This window comes from Rattus norvegicus, chromosome 3 (assembly GCF_021556685.1).
Source record: "Rattus norvegicus strain SHRSP/BbbUtx chromosome 3, alternate assembly SHRSP_T2T, whole genome shotgun sequence".
NCBI lineage: Eukaryota > Metazoa > Chordata > Mammalia > Rodentia > Muridae > Rattus > Rattus norvegicus.
The window spans coordinates 21,998,083-22,014,215 of record NC_141536.1 but is presented as its reverse complement, the minus strand read 5'-3'; the positions used below and the strand labels follow the sequence as shown (position 1 = coordinate 22,014,215).

At 48.7% G+C, this 16,133-nt stretch overlaps 1 protein-coding gene across 2 annotated transcripts in view; it reads right to left on the bottom strand.

Moving 5' to 3' along the window:
- Positions 1-45: 45 nt before the first annotated feature.
- Positions 46-16,133, bottom strand: part of Olfml2a (olfactomedin-like 2A) — a 29,305-nt gene continuing 13,217 nt past the window's right edge. For both annotated transcript variants that reach the window (NM_001106572.2, XM_087651514.1), the window contains 6 exon segments: positions 46-4,444; positions 6,247-6,432; positions 9,277-9,528; positions 10,729-10,993; positions 13,086-13,295; positions 15,133-15,240. In NM_001106572.2, the coding sequence (NP_001100042.2) occupies positions 3,840-4,444; positions 6,247-6,432; positions 9,277-9,528; positions 10,729-10,993; positions 13,086-13,295; positions 15,133-15,240 (1,626 nt within the window). In that variant the 3' untranslated portion in view covers positions 46-3,839.

Below are 16,133 nucleotides of genomic sequence, written 5' to 3'. Positions count from 1 at the left end.
CCAGGCCAGCCTGGTCTACAAAGGGAAATGCAGGACAGCCAAGGCTATACCGACCCAGAAACACTTTATTTATTGATTGATGCTTGATGCTGGGAACCAGACTCAGGCCCTCATACACACTAGGCAAGCGCTCTGACATGGAGCTATACCCAAGGTTGTAGTCCACAGTGCTTAAGAGTTTAAATAAAGCTTTCAGTACATTTTTCTTTTTCTTTTTGAGATAGTTTCTCTGTGTAGCTCTGGGAGTCCTGGAACTTGATTTGTAGACCAGGCTGGCCTTGAATTCAGAAATCTGTCTGCCCCTGCCTCCCAGGCACATGGACCAAAGGCCTGAGCCACCACATCCAGCTATAGTCATGGGTTTTATTTATGTATATGCTACCCTGTTGCAAAAAGATCTTGTGGCACCTTACAAAAAAATACAGTATAAAAAATACAGTAGAATAAAAATAAATCGGGGTAAAGGTACATGCAAAGAGCTAGAATGAAGCTGGTTAAACTCCATATAAGCATTTAAAATAATCTCAAACTTGTCGTTGAGCTTCCTATTGTTCTAAACCACGAAAGCAAAAACAAAAACATGACTACTTCAACAGTTAGCTGGGGGCTTTGGTTTAAAGAGACCTAGTTCGAATCTCACCTCCATATGCCAGGTACCGGACCCTGACCGAATAGCTCAATTTCTCTGAACTCGAGGTTCATAACCTATAATGAGAGAAGACACTGCCAATTGGGGATTCCAAGGTGGGTTAGTATAGACTGCAGGTCAAAGTGACTTCCAGTTCTGGGAAGTGCTGTGAGGTCTCCTAAGGTCTTGTGTTCTCACTAAGCCTTAGTCCCACTTCTGTGAGGGAGTTAATACCCCTACTCAGCCTGAGAAGGAGGCCAACTGGAAACTAACCCGGGCTCCCAATTCCCCTGCACCTAGGACTCTGACAGTCACACAGTGCTGGATCTTCAATGCAGGAGGGAGAATAAGATTCTCTACTGGGTCCCGAGTTGTGCCCAGCACCACTCAAGGCCTGGCAACCTCCAGAGAGGAATCAGTGATGGAAGCCAAAGCCCATTCACCTGTAGAGCTGTTCAGAGGTGCAGGATGCTCTGTCCTTATAGAAAGGTCGGGGGCAGTTCTGTACAGTCCAGATCCCTCCTTCTATGAAGTATCTATTCCCCAGAAAAATGCTACCCAAGGTATGTGTGAGTGCACACATGTGTTCGTGTGGGATGTGAGAAGTGTATGTGTGTAAAGATGTGCATAGTGTGTATATGTGTGGCATGTATGTGGTAAGTGTGCATAGGTGTCTGTGAGTGTGTGTGTGTTTGTGTGTGTGGTAGTGGGAGCTGGGGTCTCCTTTAGAGTTCACAGATTGGCAGATTCAGGCTCCTTAGCAAAATCCCTTGCATGTTTCTCATTACCAATAGGACAAAATCTAATTAGAAACTGTTGGAATTTCCTTGGCTCTGTTAATTGACTCAGTTGTGTCCTAGACAAGGCTAGATGTGGCCCTCCTTGGCTTGGTGTTCAAAGCTTTGTAGAACCGGGCCTTTTGGGGAGCTCTTGCCCAGGCCATCTTGACTGACTGCAACTACCAGCAAACTTTTGGAATTTGTTGACAGCAGGAAACATGCTCTGATGAGCCTTGAACCCCTAGCCTTGCCCCAGACCACATTGCTTGTGTGATCCTGAGTAAATTCCTGTCATTGTCCTCACCTGTCCATGGCGCCTTTTGTAGTTTACTTTCCACAGTATGTCCAGCACACTGATGGTTTCCAGATGACAGTGACAGCTTACCTGATTTGGAAGCCTGGTTCTTTCATTACCAGCCTATGTGACAAGTGAGTTACTTGGCATCCGGTATGACCGTTTACAAGTGAGGAAATGAACTGTGTTTACCATACAACACACAAAGGCCTGAAGGGGCCTGGAGGACACTTGAGGACAATTGAGGCCCTGTGTCCCACCCCAGGAAACTATGCCACATGTTTACTTTTCAAAACCAGTGTGTCCTAGCGTTCCCTCTACTCAGGCTGTTGCCTGAGCACCTCTCACATGGTTGGACTATGACATCACAAAACACAGAGTCTTGAAAAGACCCACACCCAGGGCCAAGGGGAAGGCCGGGGCCTCCAAGTTCTCTGAAGAGGCTGGAGGAGTAGCCTGTGGTGGTCAGCTGGGTGGGGGAAGCTGGATGTGGCTACCACTGTGAGTCAGACCTGGCTGGGCTGGCTACCACTGTCCCTCTTTATTTCAGGAGGGAGTTGTTCCTTAAGTAAAACATCTCCCAACAATGTCCAGAAGACAGCAAGGCTGCACAGAACCTGAATCGCTCTACAGAGTACTGCACAGCGGGATTTCATAAATTGGTTCATATTTCACTGCGGGTATCCTAGGAGCGGGCACAGGGCACAAGGAAGTGTCCAGGGTCCAGGGGCAGCAGTAGACACCTTCAAGGTACTGGGGATCTGTTGTTTTTTGCAGGCAGAGCTGTCTCAGTATAGGGCTTTTCCAAAGGAGATCAGCTGTACCTCGCACTGTATGACTCCGTCCATACCCTAGAACCATTGGGACCTATATTTTCTTTGGTAAAACAAGATGGGAAAAAGAACTTCCCTCCAGCTTTAAAAAGAATGCCCAAAGCTGCCATAGGCTGGCTTGCAAGGTCTTGTTCTCAGGGCTATCTGGGTCTGAAGGCTCTGAGGGCCACAAGCCGTACCAGGACAGCTAGCTGCCAATCCTATTTTAAGGTAGCTTATATATGTTCAGTTGTGTGTCCACAAACCCAAGTCCCATCTCAAAGAAAATCCTGGTGCTGAGACCGCAGTCTACCCTCCCCTGCCTCTACCTCCGGGTTTTGTCCTGCGAACTGAGAAGTCTCCTCTGAACCCTGCTGTCCTGTCTCCCTCAGATTCCCAGGCTGCTGAATCAACCCACCAAATGACCAGACTTCGATCAACAAGGGAAACAGAACCTGTTCCATCTTGTGGCCACCCTCTCTGGGGACAAAGGCCTTACTCTTAGCAATCCCTGAGTGTGGACAGAATAGCTTTCAAGGCCCAGAAAAGGCCCCTGGCCCAAGGCTTTGGGAAGGGCTAAGGAAGGAGCCGAGGCCTAGTGGATGGCCAAGGCGAGGACTTCTGGTAGAGGAGTTGAAATGGGGGGAAGCTCAGGCCAGCACCAACACTGCCAGAGCTTAGCTGCCTATATCTTCCCATCTGCTGCAAAATGTGCAAGGAACATAGGGACAAGAAGTCGCTACAGAGGAAGGGCCATGGACCTGGCCAGCATTTGCTTCAGTGACTGCTTAGTGTCTGTGATGATGAACTTTTGGAATGTGGTTAGACAGAAGAGCAAGAGAGCACAGGGGCTGACCATAGGTCAAGAAGCTCTAAGCTCAAGGTTACCAGCATTCAGTCAGAGGAGAGGCCTGGAGCTGCAGGACACCACTGCATAGGTCCCAAAGACCTCAGGCTCTGCAGAGCCCTGGAAGGGGACTGGAGGAGGGATTCTCATCTGTCAAATGTGGCTACTGTGAGGACGTAGCCTGCCCATCTGGAATGCTGCTCCTTTGGGCTTTAGTCACTTCATCTGTTCAATGGGCTTAGGAACCTCTGCCTTCAAGGGAAGAAGTAGAAAGAGTCAAAAGGGTAAGCGCAGGAAAAGCTCCTAGCACAGCATTGCTGTGCAAGTGTCACCTACTGGGCACTAAGAAAGTACTCAAAGCCATCAAAGCCAATACCTAGCCCAGGACACCCCCAACTGATACTTATATCAATTGCAGGGGTTGCTAAGGATAGCCCCTTCTCTTCTGCTGCCCTCCTTTGTGACCATGGGTCCCCATTCAGACGACAAAGTGGAGAGTGTAGGTGAGCTGGTGGCCATTGTCCCAGGCATAGAGCACCCGCTCCTTGGGGTTGTAGTCAACCTGGGTGGTATAGGAATATTCATTGAGGAAGGGCAACTGTGGGTAAGCATCAGTGCCGGTGTGGGTATCGAACGCATAGGCCACTTGGCCTTCATGCTGGTTGTAAGTGTCCACCGTGTAGAGGATGCCGCACACCAGAAAGCAGTTCCCATAGGAGTTCCTCCTCAGCCGCGTCTTCCATGTGGTCTCCCGGTGCACAGAGAGGTCTGCAGGGTCCAAGCGGCTCACCACAATCACCTCATGCTGTGTTTCGCCATGCTCATCCATGGCTGGGTAGATGACCCACAGGCCACTCTCATCCACAGCAAAGTCAATGTCCGAGTGGCCACGCCACTTCCAGGGTGTGGTATCCTCATAGACCACATCGGGCAGCAGAGCCCAGGAGGCCACAAAGCGTTGGCGCAGGTCATATTTGATGATATTCTTGGTGAAGGCACGGTTGTAGTAGAAGGCACCCTGGTACACAACGTGGCCTGTGCCTATCCAGTTGTAGGGCAGCTTGTACATATTACTCCACCGGCCTGCGTGTGGAAAGTAGAAGGTCATACCAGGGTACCCTGTTCTGGTTAGTTTGTCACAGTCTAGAGGATCTGCCCAGGCTGTGGCCCTATCTGGGAGAGACTGTTTTGCTTGATGATGGAGGGGTAGCCCTCTGGGGTGGCTCCATGCCTAGGCAGGTGGCCAGGGCTGTATAAGAGGGCTAGCTGGGTATAGTGATCTATGCCTTTAATCCTAACACTTGGGAGGCAGGCGCAGGTGGCTTCTGTGAGTTTGAAGCTGGTTTGATCTACAGACTGAGCTCCAAGACAGATAGAGCTATACAGTGCGACCTTGTCTCAAAAACAAAAACAAACAAAAAAGGCAAACAAATAAGGAAGCTAGCTGAGTTTTCTGAACAAATAAGAGAGTAAGTCAGTAAGCAGTGTTCCTCAGGGGTTCCTGCCTTGATTTCCCAGTCCTGTCTTCCCTCAGTGATGGATTGTTACTTGGAAGTATGAAGTAACCCCCCTTTCTGAATCAAGTTGCCTCAGGTCATGGTGCTTATCACAGCAACAGAAGCACACTAGAAAGAACATCACCCACTCACCCCAGAGACCACCAAGGGCTCACCAGTGCCCAAGTACTTTGCACCAAAACTTGACCATGGGGCTGAACCTAGGTCCATCATCTAATTCACAAAGATGGGGTCAAGCACTAACATTATCCATGTGTCTGTGAGTCCCGGGCTGTGGGTCCCCAGTTGTGACACTGGCACCTAGGAATGAGATGAGGGCGATGCCAGCCCTGTGCTCCACCTTGAAGACTTTGCAGGTTTGAGTCAGGTTTGCTATTCCCCATCTGGTCTACAAAGGGAATGCCTGTTTTTTCAGTATCCTTAGCCAATGTGACCACCCGAGGATATAGTGAAGAGCTTCCTCCTAATCCTTTGTATTGACACTTGTCACATCCACCAGTCTGTGAGCTGCTACAGACACAGACATAGTCGGTTTTAAAAAGGATGTTACCAGCTGGATGGTGGTGGAGCACCTGTTCCATCCCACAACTCGGGACACAAAGGCAGGCACATCTCTGAGTCTGGGGCCAGCCTGGTTTGCAGAGCAAGTTGCAGAACAGTCAAGACTACACGAAGAAACCCTGCCTCGAAAAAACAAACAACAACAAAACAAAGAGAAAAAAAGAAAGAGGCAGACAGACAAAGAAAGAAAAGAAAGCAAGAAAGAAAGAAAGAAAGAAAGAAAGAAAGGAAGAAAGAAAGAGGAGGAAAGAGGAAGAGAGAAAGAGAGAAAGAAAAAAGAAAGCAAGCAAGCAGGCTGGCAGAGCAAGGCATGTGAAGCAGGCCAGTAAGCAGCACTCCTCCATGGTCTCTGCATTGGCTCCTGCTCCAGGTCCCTGCCCTGCTGGGGATTTTGTCCTGACTTCCTCTGATGCTGAACAGTGATATGAAAGTGTAAGTTGAGTAAAACCTCCCCTCCCTAAGTTTCTTTGGTCGTGGTGTTTCACTGCAGCAATGAAACCCTAAGACAGACAGACATACACAGGCAGTTGGCACAGAGCACTCAGCAAGTGGAAGCTCTCTCTTCTCCTTGATATCGAGTCACACTCACGAGGGAGGGCATCTGTGATATCCTTTGTCCCTGTATTCAGTTAACAGCAGTGGATAACAGGATTCTCTGGGCCCCCAGACACCCTTCCTTGGGGCGGGGGTGGCTATCTGGAACTAGGGCAGGGTGAACATTGAAAATGCACAGGAAGGCTGAGTCTTACAGGAGCCCCTCCCCAGACCACCCACATCCTTCCCTCTCTCCCTCCCAGCTTCCCTGACCTTGTTTGAAATTTTCCAGGTTTCGAAATTCCACCAGGCTGTTTCCGTAGTAGTAGTTGGTGACATAGATCCTGTCATCTGGAGCTGCAGGGTCCTTCATCCAGGCTCCCTCGTGGCGCCCATAACTGTGATGCTTCACAGGGGGATCCACAGCTCGGAGCGTGCCCTCACAGCTGTCCTCCCGACCTGTAGGGAGCAAAGGGAGCATTTGGTACGCAGAACCACTAACTGCAAGCTAAAACTGTGTGCCAAGTCCACTTGCCTTAGTCAAGGTTTCATTGCCATGAAGAGACATCAATTCCTCTTATAAAGGAAAACATTTAATTGGAACTGACTTATAGTTTTAGAGGTTTAGTCCATCATCATCATGAAGGGAAACATGCCAAGAGTTCTACATCTTGATCCGCAGGCAGCAAAAGGAGACTGCATGCCACACTGAGCATAGCTTGAGCTCAAAACCCACCCCAAAACCCACCCCCACAGTGATACACTTCCTCCAACAAGCTACCTCCTAACAGTGTCATTCCCTGTGGGCCAAGCATTCAGAGGAGAATATCGATTGGGGCCATACCTGTTCAAACCACTGCACCCACCATCTTTGTTTTGTTTTGAGACAGCGTTTCTCTCTCCAGACCTGGCTGTCCTGAAACTCACTCTGTAGACCAGCCTGGCCTTGAACTCAGAGATCTGCCTGCCTCTGCCTCCTGAGTGCTGGGATTTAACGTGTGCATCACTATACCTGACTTATCCCACTCTATCTTAACTCTCTCTTAATGGTTTTGCTGGTGACCTTTGGCCCAAAGCAATGCCTGGTCACTGGAAAAAGCATGAACAGTCAGAGGCGGGAACAGATGAGATGCACACCATTCAAAAATCCAGCATCCACCCTATGTCAAAACAAAACAAAAGGGCCCATCTCTGAGAAGCAGAGGGTACAGTGGTGGGCAATAATAGGATTGAGAGATTTTGGCCAAAGCCTCCAAAGTACAGTTTGGCAGAAGGGATGAGTTTGTGGTATTGCCGAGTACTTGCAAACTGAAGCTGAGTGTTGTGCGGGAAATGCCTGTAACCCTTCCATGTGGAGGCCAAGGCGGGAAGATAGCCCTTGCTGTGAATTTGAGGCCATCCTGGGCTGTATAGTGCCAAGTCACTCAAGCTACATAGCAAAAAGGAAGGAAAAGGAAAAATGATGTGCTAAGCTGCCTTCCCTTTCATTCGTCCTTGCATGCAGTCACATGGACTGGTAAGAAACTGTGATACCCTAGGACTGGAGAGATGGCTCAGTGGTTAAGAGCACTGACTGCTCTTCCTAGAGGTCCTCAGTTCAAATCCCAGGAACCACATGGTGGCTCACGACCATCTGTAATGGGATCTGATGCCCTCTTCAGGTGTGTCTGACGACAGCTACAGTGTACTCACATATAATAAATAAATCTAAAAAAAAAAAAGAAACTGCGATCCCTCTGAACACACGGTTCTATATGTCTTGTTTTCTCCTTCCACTGACTGATGCTCATACCATTCACACCATTAAATAGCCTTTTAATGATGTGACTTCTGGGTCCTGCCAAGCCACCAGACAGCTGTGCCTTTTAATTCATTCAACACCCCCACGCTCACCCAGTGTCAGCTCTGTAGGTTATTTCCAGTTTTCTGACACCAGAAACTGTGTTGGGAGGAAACCACATTAATCACAGCTGTTGTCCACATTGTTTGTGGATCCTTCTGGAAAGACAAGTGTGAAGGAGCTGGCACTTGGGCCGGAGAGAGGAAGAAGGGTCTGAAAGCTTACAATCATAGTCAAGAGCCCTTCAGAAGGACAGATCTGTGGTTTACTGAGGACAGTGTCTACTGTGTGACACGAACTACAGCTATAAACGTGGACATAAAAAACAGCCCAAGAGTGTTGGGAATGTAGTCCAGAGGTGGCAGCTGGAAGCCAAGAGCTTGGTTCTAGCAACTTGAAACCAAAACCAAGCAGACGGGAAAGAGGACGTAGGTTCCAGGTCATATTGTAAAGAGAATCTGTTGCAAATATAATTTGTTTCATAGCTACTTTAAATGTTGGCAGTTATGGGGTTGGGGATTTAACTCAGTAGTAGAAGCGCTTGCCTAGCAAGCACAAGGCCCTGGGTTCGGTCCCCAGCTCCAAAAAAAAGAAAAGAAAATAAAAAACTGTTGGCAGTTATTCTGTAGAGGATCCTGGGATAACTGTTAGGCTGGGGAGAGGGCAGACTTCTTCCCTGCAGCCTTTCTTTTTCCTAATAACTCTTTAAAAGCACGTGAGCTGGAAGGATGACTCAGCAGCTGTGCATCCTTGATGATTTGTACTTGGATCCCAGTAGCCTTGTAACAAGTAGGGTATCCCCCACACGCTTGTAATCCCAGCTCTAAGGCATACAGAGACAGGAGAATCACTGGAATTTTCTGGCTTTCTGCTGAGCCAAGAAAACACAAACTACAGGTTTAGGGAGAAACCTTGTCTCAAAAATGGAATAGGAGCCAGGAGTGGTGACACACACCTTTAATCCCAGCACCTGGGAAGGAGAGACAGGCGGATCTCTGAGTTTAACCAGTCTGGTTTACATAGTAAGTAAGAACAGTGTAGCTCTGCCCCTAGGACTAGATAGACTAGATAGAAAGAAGGTCTCTCTCTCTCCCTCTCCCTCTCCCCTTTCTCCTCCTTCCTCTCCCCTCCCTCTTCCCCTCCCCCTCCCTCCTCCTCCTCCCCCTCCCTCCTCCTCCTCTCCCCCTCATCTCCCTCTCCTCCTCCCCCCCACATACATATGTCTTTTTAAAAAGCTTAAAAACTAAAACTTTCCAAATTGGCCAGGCTAAGGCAGGAATGTATGAGCTCTGTTGATACCCTGTTTCAAAATGACAAAAACTCAAGACAACAGCAAAACAAACAAGCAAGCAAACAACACCCTCAACAATTTGATAAAGGTGAACATTCTCAGATCAGGAATCTAAGCAGACATGTGTTGGATTTAGTCTTAAACTGAGTTTTCTGACGCTTAGGAGACTCACCTTGGCTGGGGACTTCTGGATGCAAAGGGGGCTCAGTGGGCCAGGGAGTGGTGATAGGTGTTGGGGTGGTGGTGGTGGTGGTAGTGGTGGTTGTAGTGGTGGTGGTGGTGGTGGAGAAATCAGGGGCCAAGTTGGCTCCCTCTGAAGCCTGCAGCCTGATGTCATCATGTTTGGCAGAGTTAGGCTCCGGAAGCTTGGCCTCTATCTTGGGTGGTAACTTCTCCAGCCAGGAAGCACCTTTGAGGGTGTTGTCTGTGGAGAGAAAACAACTCAGCGTCTATGTCTCCACAGTGCTGATACACGTGTCTGCCACAGACCTCCCTTCTCTTACCATGGAGTTGAAAGACCTCAAACGTGTGGGCTTCCTAGTAAACAGGGTAGGACTTTCTGATCACTCCAACCTTCCCAACTGGGCAGATTTTTACTGAGCAAGCCCTCTTGTATTCCCACCTCTGTAAAATGAATGTTATAACCATGGTGTTGATTAGAGGTAAATGCATAGATGACATCTGCACTGATTTTGCAAATACGCGGTGCTAAATGCGAAGTTCTCTTTTCTCCTGAGTTTTACGACATACTTTGTCCACCTCTGTTGTGCCCTGAGCTTAGTCAGGGGCAGAACTTCCTGCTTCAGGAATTGTAGACTTCTTGGTCACCTTCCTGGGGACCTTGACAACCTTGAGCCTCTCTCACCTAGTGTCTGTCACTTCAAGCGAGGAAGGGACGGATACAGCTTGGTCACTTGTAGGCCACAGATCTCTGACCCTTGCTCACCTCCAACACTTACCTCTCTAGCTATGTCTGCACCCTCCCCGTCCCACCAGTGGTTTAGCTGCCCAGGCTTCTCCCTGCCTATAGTTGGACCGGCCAGCCTGACCCCATACCTGGGACTCAGTGGGATCAAACAAAGACACTTTAGTCAGGGAATCCACAGGGACATAGCCTTGGCAGCCTGTCTGGGCAGGAAGCTTGTTCCCACAGCCTTCTTGGCAGAGTGAGATGCCCAATGCTGTGCCTGGGCAGTGACCAGCAGGGGTCAGAGGCCCTGTGTTGTGGCCATCGTGAGCTGGCAGGATTCAAGGACAACAGCTGGCATCAGGGACTAGGGGAGGAGGTTGTACCCTGAAGGGCTAAGAATTAAAGGAGCTTTCCTTTTCCAGTGGTTTTTTTTCTCTTTATGAACGTATGTGTACCCATGTTTGTGTATAGGTGCACACATGTGTGCGTATGTGTGGAAGGCAGAGGACAATGGCAGTTACCGTCCTCAAAAATACTATCCACCTCCTTTGAGGAAACTAGTTAGGCTAGCCTGGCTGGCCAGTGAGTCTGAGGGATCTTCCAGCCTCTGTCTTCCTAGTACTGGGTTTACAAGTGTGTGCTGCTGGGCTGCAGTAGCAGGTGGATCTCTGGAGGCAGCCATCCCTCAACCAGGCCCCGCTCCCTTCCACTCACCAGCGGCAGCCTTGGGCGCTTCCTGTCTGGCCTCCTGTCTGCCCGCCTTGTAGTAGGTGAAGCCTCGGATCACGGCTTGCTGCTGAGCTAAAGCTCGTGGCCTGGCGGTGGGGTGGGGGGGTATTCTGCCCTTGATGGTCTCCTTCTTCAGCTTCTCCACCTTCAGCAGCTTCTCCTTGGGAGGCTTTGCGAGGCTCTTGTCTGAGAAACTCTTCTGTATGCCGCCATATTTATTGAGCTCTTTACCTTGCCCTCCAGCTGTGTCCTGGGAGGGACAGAAATGCCAGACTCAGGTGACAGTAAGCATGATGGGAGTCACAGAAGCTCAGGAGATGGAGAGTTTGTGACGTTCCAGAGTAGAAACATCCACAAGTTGTTTGCCTCTGTTTTTCCACTCAGATTTCCTCAGCAGGTTTGAGACCCAATCTAGTAGATTACATACTCATTCCCAACTCCGGTCCACTTGCTTTGTTGGCTCCTGGGAAGACCTCCTAGCCTTGTTTCTCACTCACTGGTCTTGGTATATGGGAAAGGGAGAGGTTCTTAGGTTGCTTTACAGAGTACCCAGAATGTTCCCCATGTTAGCACCGAAATCCCAGCATTCTGAGCAATTCAGTCCCATGTCGGTCTGGCTATCCCTGAGGAATGCCGTGTCTAACATTTTGCGAGTCTCATTATTTTCACTTCCTACTCCAATGCTCTGAGGCTGGCTTGGCACAAGAACACAGGGCCTGTGACGCCACCCATTGTGAGACAGAAGCTCAGGCAGATAAGGCCTGGACGGTCTCTGACGCCATCTGGGCAGCTGCCAAAGTGAGACTCAGGAGCACTTGCAGAGCTGGCATCTTGCTGAGCAGGCAGCCCGCTCAGGCCAAGGCACAGGCTTCCTCATGCTTGCTTGTGTCTAGGCGGTCCCACTTGCAGTCACCAAAGGTGACACTATCATAGTGTCAGCACAGGAGGCTGCAAGTTGAGGAGGAAGGGCTGGGACCAGTCAGTCACGTAGGCTGGCTACAGCCCTGGCTCAGCTATCCCCTTTCTCCTTGTGTGCCCTCTCCATGTTTCTTCATGTGCCAAGTAGGCAGGGGCCAATTGTACTTGCGGGTTGCGGGATGAACTCATACTGTACGGGAGGAAGTCAAGTTCAAAGGAGTCCTACAAATATCACCAGAAAATGAGGCTACTGGGTCGTGTCCTGCCCCTGGATGACTGATCTGGGGGGGCACTGAAAGGGTGATTACCTACTGCACTCTGTACCAAGTGGCACGCTGAGTGCCATCAGAGGAAGGGACCTGTACATGGGCTGCCTACCCACAGATGCTTGCTTCTTGCTTAGGTCAGTGTGTCTGCCTACAGGGGTGTGCTGGCTATTATTTAACTTGACCCAACCTGGGAAGAGAGAATCTCAATTGAGAAGATGCCTCCACCACCAGATTGGTCTTAAATAAGCAAGTCTGTGAGGCCTTTTCTCGGTTAATGATGGAATTGATGGGGCCTAGCCCACAGTGGGTAATGCTACCCCAAGGCATGTAGTCCAGGTTATATAGGAAAACAGGCTGAAGAGGCCAGTGAGCAGTGTGCCCCTTCATGGCCTCTGCTTCAGTTCCTGCCTTAAGTTGCTGCACTGACTTTCCTCAGTGATGTAGTGTGACCTGAGAGCTATAAGACAAACTAAACCCATTTATTACCCACATTGCTTCTGGACGGGGTCTTTATTGTAGTTATACTTTTGAAGGCAGACTACACCAAGGAGATCTACTGAAACAAGGGTATCTACTAGAACAAGGGCATCTTGTCTGTGCACATATGCTATCCACTATGGTTGAAATGATATTAGTCTTCAAGGATCCCCGAGGTACTGCCCGCTTACCCTGTACTCACCCAGGGGCCCAGCCACAGCAGGAGAGATTAGAAGCAAAGCTATGGGGCTGGGGATTTAGCTCAGCGGTAGAGCGCTTACCTAGGAAGCGCAAGGCCCTGGGTTCGGTCCCCAGCTCCGAAAAAAAAAAAAAGAACCAAAAAAAAAAAAAAAAAAAAAAAAAGAAGCAAAGCTATAGGAAATCTGGCTTACTCTTCTAGGGCCAGGCGGGCAGGTTCCCATAACCTCATTCCTAGTACTTTGGGAACTGGGAGTAAGAGTAAATACCCAGTTTAGGGCCCAGCCACCCCTCTGAGCTGAACCTGCAACTCTGCTCCAGCTTACCTATAATAGCCACAAAGTGGAACAGATACCCTGCACGCCATGGGCCCTCCTGCTGTGCTTTTGGTTAGCCCTCTCCTAAGGCTCCAAACACACCCAAGCCTGTGTCCTCAAGCCTAGCCACCTTCTGTCCCAGTGATCAGAGCCATGGCCTCACCTGAGCCTTGTTGTCGGAGCTTGAGGCTGGGGCACTGGCAGGGATGGCAGCCGCATCCCTCTGCAGCAACTGGAGGCCCAGGTTAGACAGCTCCTTCTTGATGCTCATCATGATGGCTGACTGGTTTTCATAGCTCTTCAGTTGCTCGCTGAGGTGACGTACGCTGTCTTTCACCACCTCGTTCTCCAGGCTCAGGTTGGTCTTGATGCTCTGTGGGATCAAGCAGAGATCCACAGTTATTCCTGGCCTTGTTTCTTCTGAGCTGCCACCCTAGAAGGGAACCCCGACTTGGCCGTGGAGATTTCAGGGGCGTAGCTGTAAGCGGCACTAGTGAACAGGGGTGGAACCAAGCACACCCTATAAGACCTTGTAGTTAATGAATTTCATTCTTAAGAGAAAATGAATGAAAAATAGGTGACATGTTTATATTAATAAATGAAAAAGATGTGTTTTTCATTTACTAATTTATTTTCATTTATTAAAGGTGTAAAAGATATACACCTTTAATCCCAATATTAGGGAGGCAAAGGCAGGTGGATCTCTGTGAGTTTGAGACCAGCCTGGTCTACAAAAGAAAAGAAAAGAAAACAAAACAAAACAAAAACACCCTCTCATGTTTGCTTATTTCTTTTTTTTTTTTTTAAAGATTTATTTATTCATTATATATAAGTACACTGTAGCTGTCTTCAGACACACCAGAAGAGGGCATCAGATCTCATTACAGATGGTTGTGAGCCACCATGTGGTTGCTGGGATTTGAACTCAGGACCTCTGGAAGAGCAGTCAGTGCTCTTAACCACTGAGCCATCTCTCCAGCCCCCGATGTTTGCTTATTTCTTAGTGATGACAATGTTACATGTTTTTATGGTAGGGACAAATATATATATATATATATACACTTATTTTTCAACACTTGGGTTTCACTTAACAGCCTATTTTTGAACAATGCCATATCTGTCCACAAAGCATTCCCTACTCCTTTTTATAAATGCATAATATGTCACTATATGCTTAGGCCATAATTTAGTCAGTCTCTATGGATGGCCCCTGAAAGTCTCTAGTAATCTGTTAATTTAATATTATTGATGTTCAGAGCTGGGTGTGGTATTGCTGGATTGTGATCCCAGCACTCAAACCAAATTATTAAACAGCCAATCAGCAGACTTGGACGGAGTTCTGAGGGACTGGTTTGCCTTTGCAGAGATGAGAAGGGGAAAGGTTGGAGGAAGAGAGTGGGCAGTGTAAGCCTGCAATGCACAGGTAATACTGGGCCAGGAAAAAAGTCTCAGATCTCTTTCCCCAGCTGCCCTGGGGTCAGACAGCCAGGAGCACATACTCCAACAGGTTTCAGATAATCTAAGTGGCTGTGACCTTCAGCTCTGGTTAAATCAGGGGTTAGTCTTCCCTCCTGTGGTACAGGATGCCCAGTTACGGCCTCCCTCTAGAAAGGAAGCTGGGAAAGGAAGTCACGACGCCTGCTCCTGGCAGCTACATGGCCCCAGACCCATGGTGCTCAGCAGTGGCCGGATGCAGGAAATGGGTGGAGGGCAGGCAATGCCAGGAGAGAGGCAAGCCTTGAACCTTCAGCTGGGACCTCCAGGATTGTCCAACTGTTCTTGTACTGAGAGGGTAATCTTGTAGTGCACACAGTCTGTGCAGTCTGAGGCGCTTTTGCTTCTGCACAGGTCATAATGGAATTGTCAAACGGGGGGGAGGTTTGATCACTCCTGCTTATGTTGTACCAACCCAGAGGCATCACTGATATGGTCCTTCACTGTGAATGGTACCCAGTGCTGTGCAGCGTGGACCCTGATGTTAGCAGTACTCCTTCCATACTACCAAAGAGTATCTCAGCTTGTCGTCCAGCTTTCAGCTTCCTCGGGTCTTGAAAATCCCAGACCTCTTCCCCAAAGGCAGGACTCTGTAGCCTACAGCACTCTTCCCAGCTCCCTGCTGAGTTCTGCTTCCAGTGGCCACCAATGTGAAACAGAATGGCCCAGGCCCCTTTGGATACAGCTCTGAGCCCCTGGCACTGCCCTGCCCTTACCTCCTCCAGCGTATTCATCTGCGAGGCCACCTTCTGGATGTAGGCATGTACTTTCATCAGATCCATGCTGTACAGGGCACCCTCCAGGAGATCCACCATAGACTGCAGCTAGAGGTGGTGGGTGGAGCCGGGAGACAGACGGTTAAGCAAGGATATGAACAGAACAAGCTCTGTACACACCTCCCCTTTGAATGACACACAGGGAACTCCACTTCAGCAAAGAACCCCAGAATCCTAGAACTTCACAGTGGCTACTTGGGCGCCAACCTGCTCATAATCACAGGACAAGTAGCACATTGGATTTCGTTGAGGCATTTTGCAAATATGCACATTTATACTTTCTTTTTTTGAAGAACTAGGAATGAATCTCAAGGCCTCCTACCCACTAGGCAAATACTCCACCATTGGGCACATCCCCAGCAGAAAGAGATACATGTGGGTGATATATATATATATATATATATATATATATATATATATATATATATATATATATTATAAATATATATGAGATACAGAATTAGATATAAATATATATGAGATGTGTTATATATAATTATAAATATAATGTATACTATAAATCTAGCTTCTTTGTGATGTTACCAAGTCAAATAGGCATTTAACTATTACCTCCCACAATCACCCTTCCGTATGATGGAACCTGGGAGCTCTTCTGCAGATCTGTACTTTGTAACCTGATATCATCCTCTCTGTACACACCTTCCCTTTGAATGACAACGTGGCTGAACTCCAAAGACACCCTATGTCGCCTACAGGCAGTCCTGAACTATAACTGAGAGTGTGGGCATCTGTAAGGCCAGTTTCCTGGCTCCTGAGGGACCCGGTTGAAGCTGACCTTGGTGGGGGCCACATCCTTATTTGGGAGGTCTCCCCTCACGGCCTTGCCTTGTGTAACCTGGTGTAGTGCTGCTGGGGAGTGAGTTTATAATGGGCTACCTGGTCATGAATCACAGGCCTGAAGGCCTGCTTATTTCAATTGA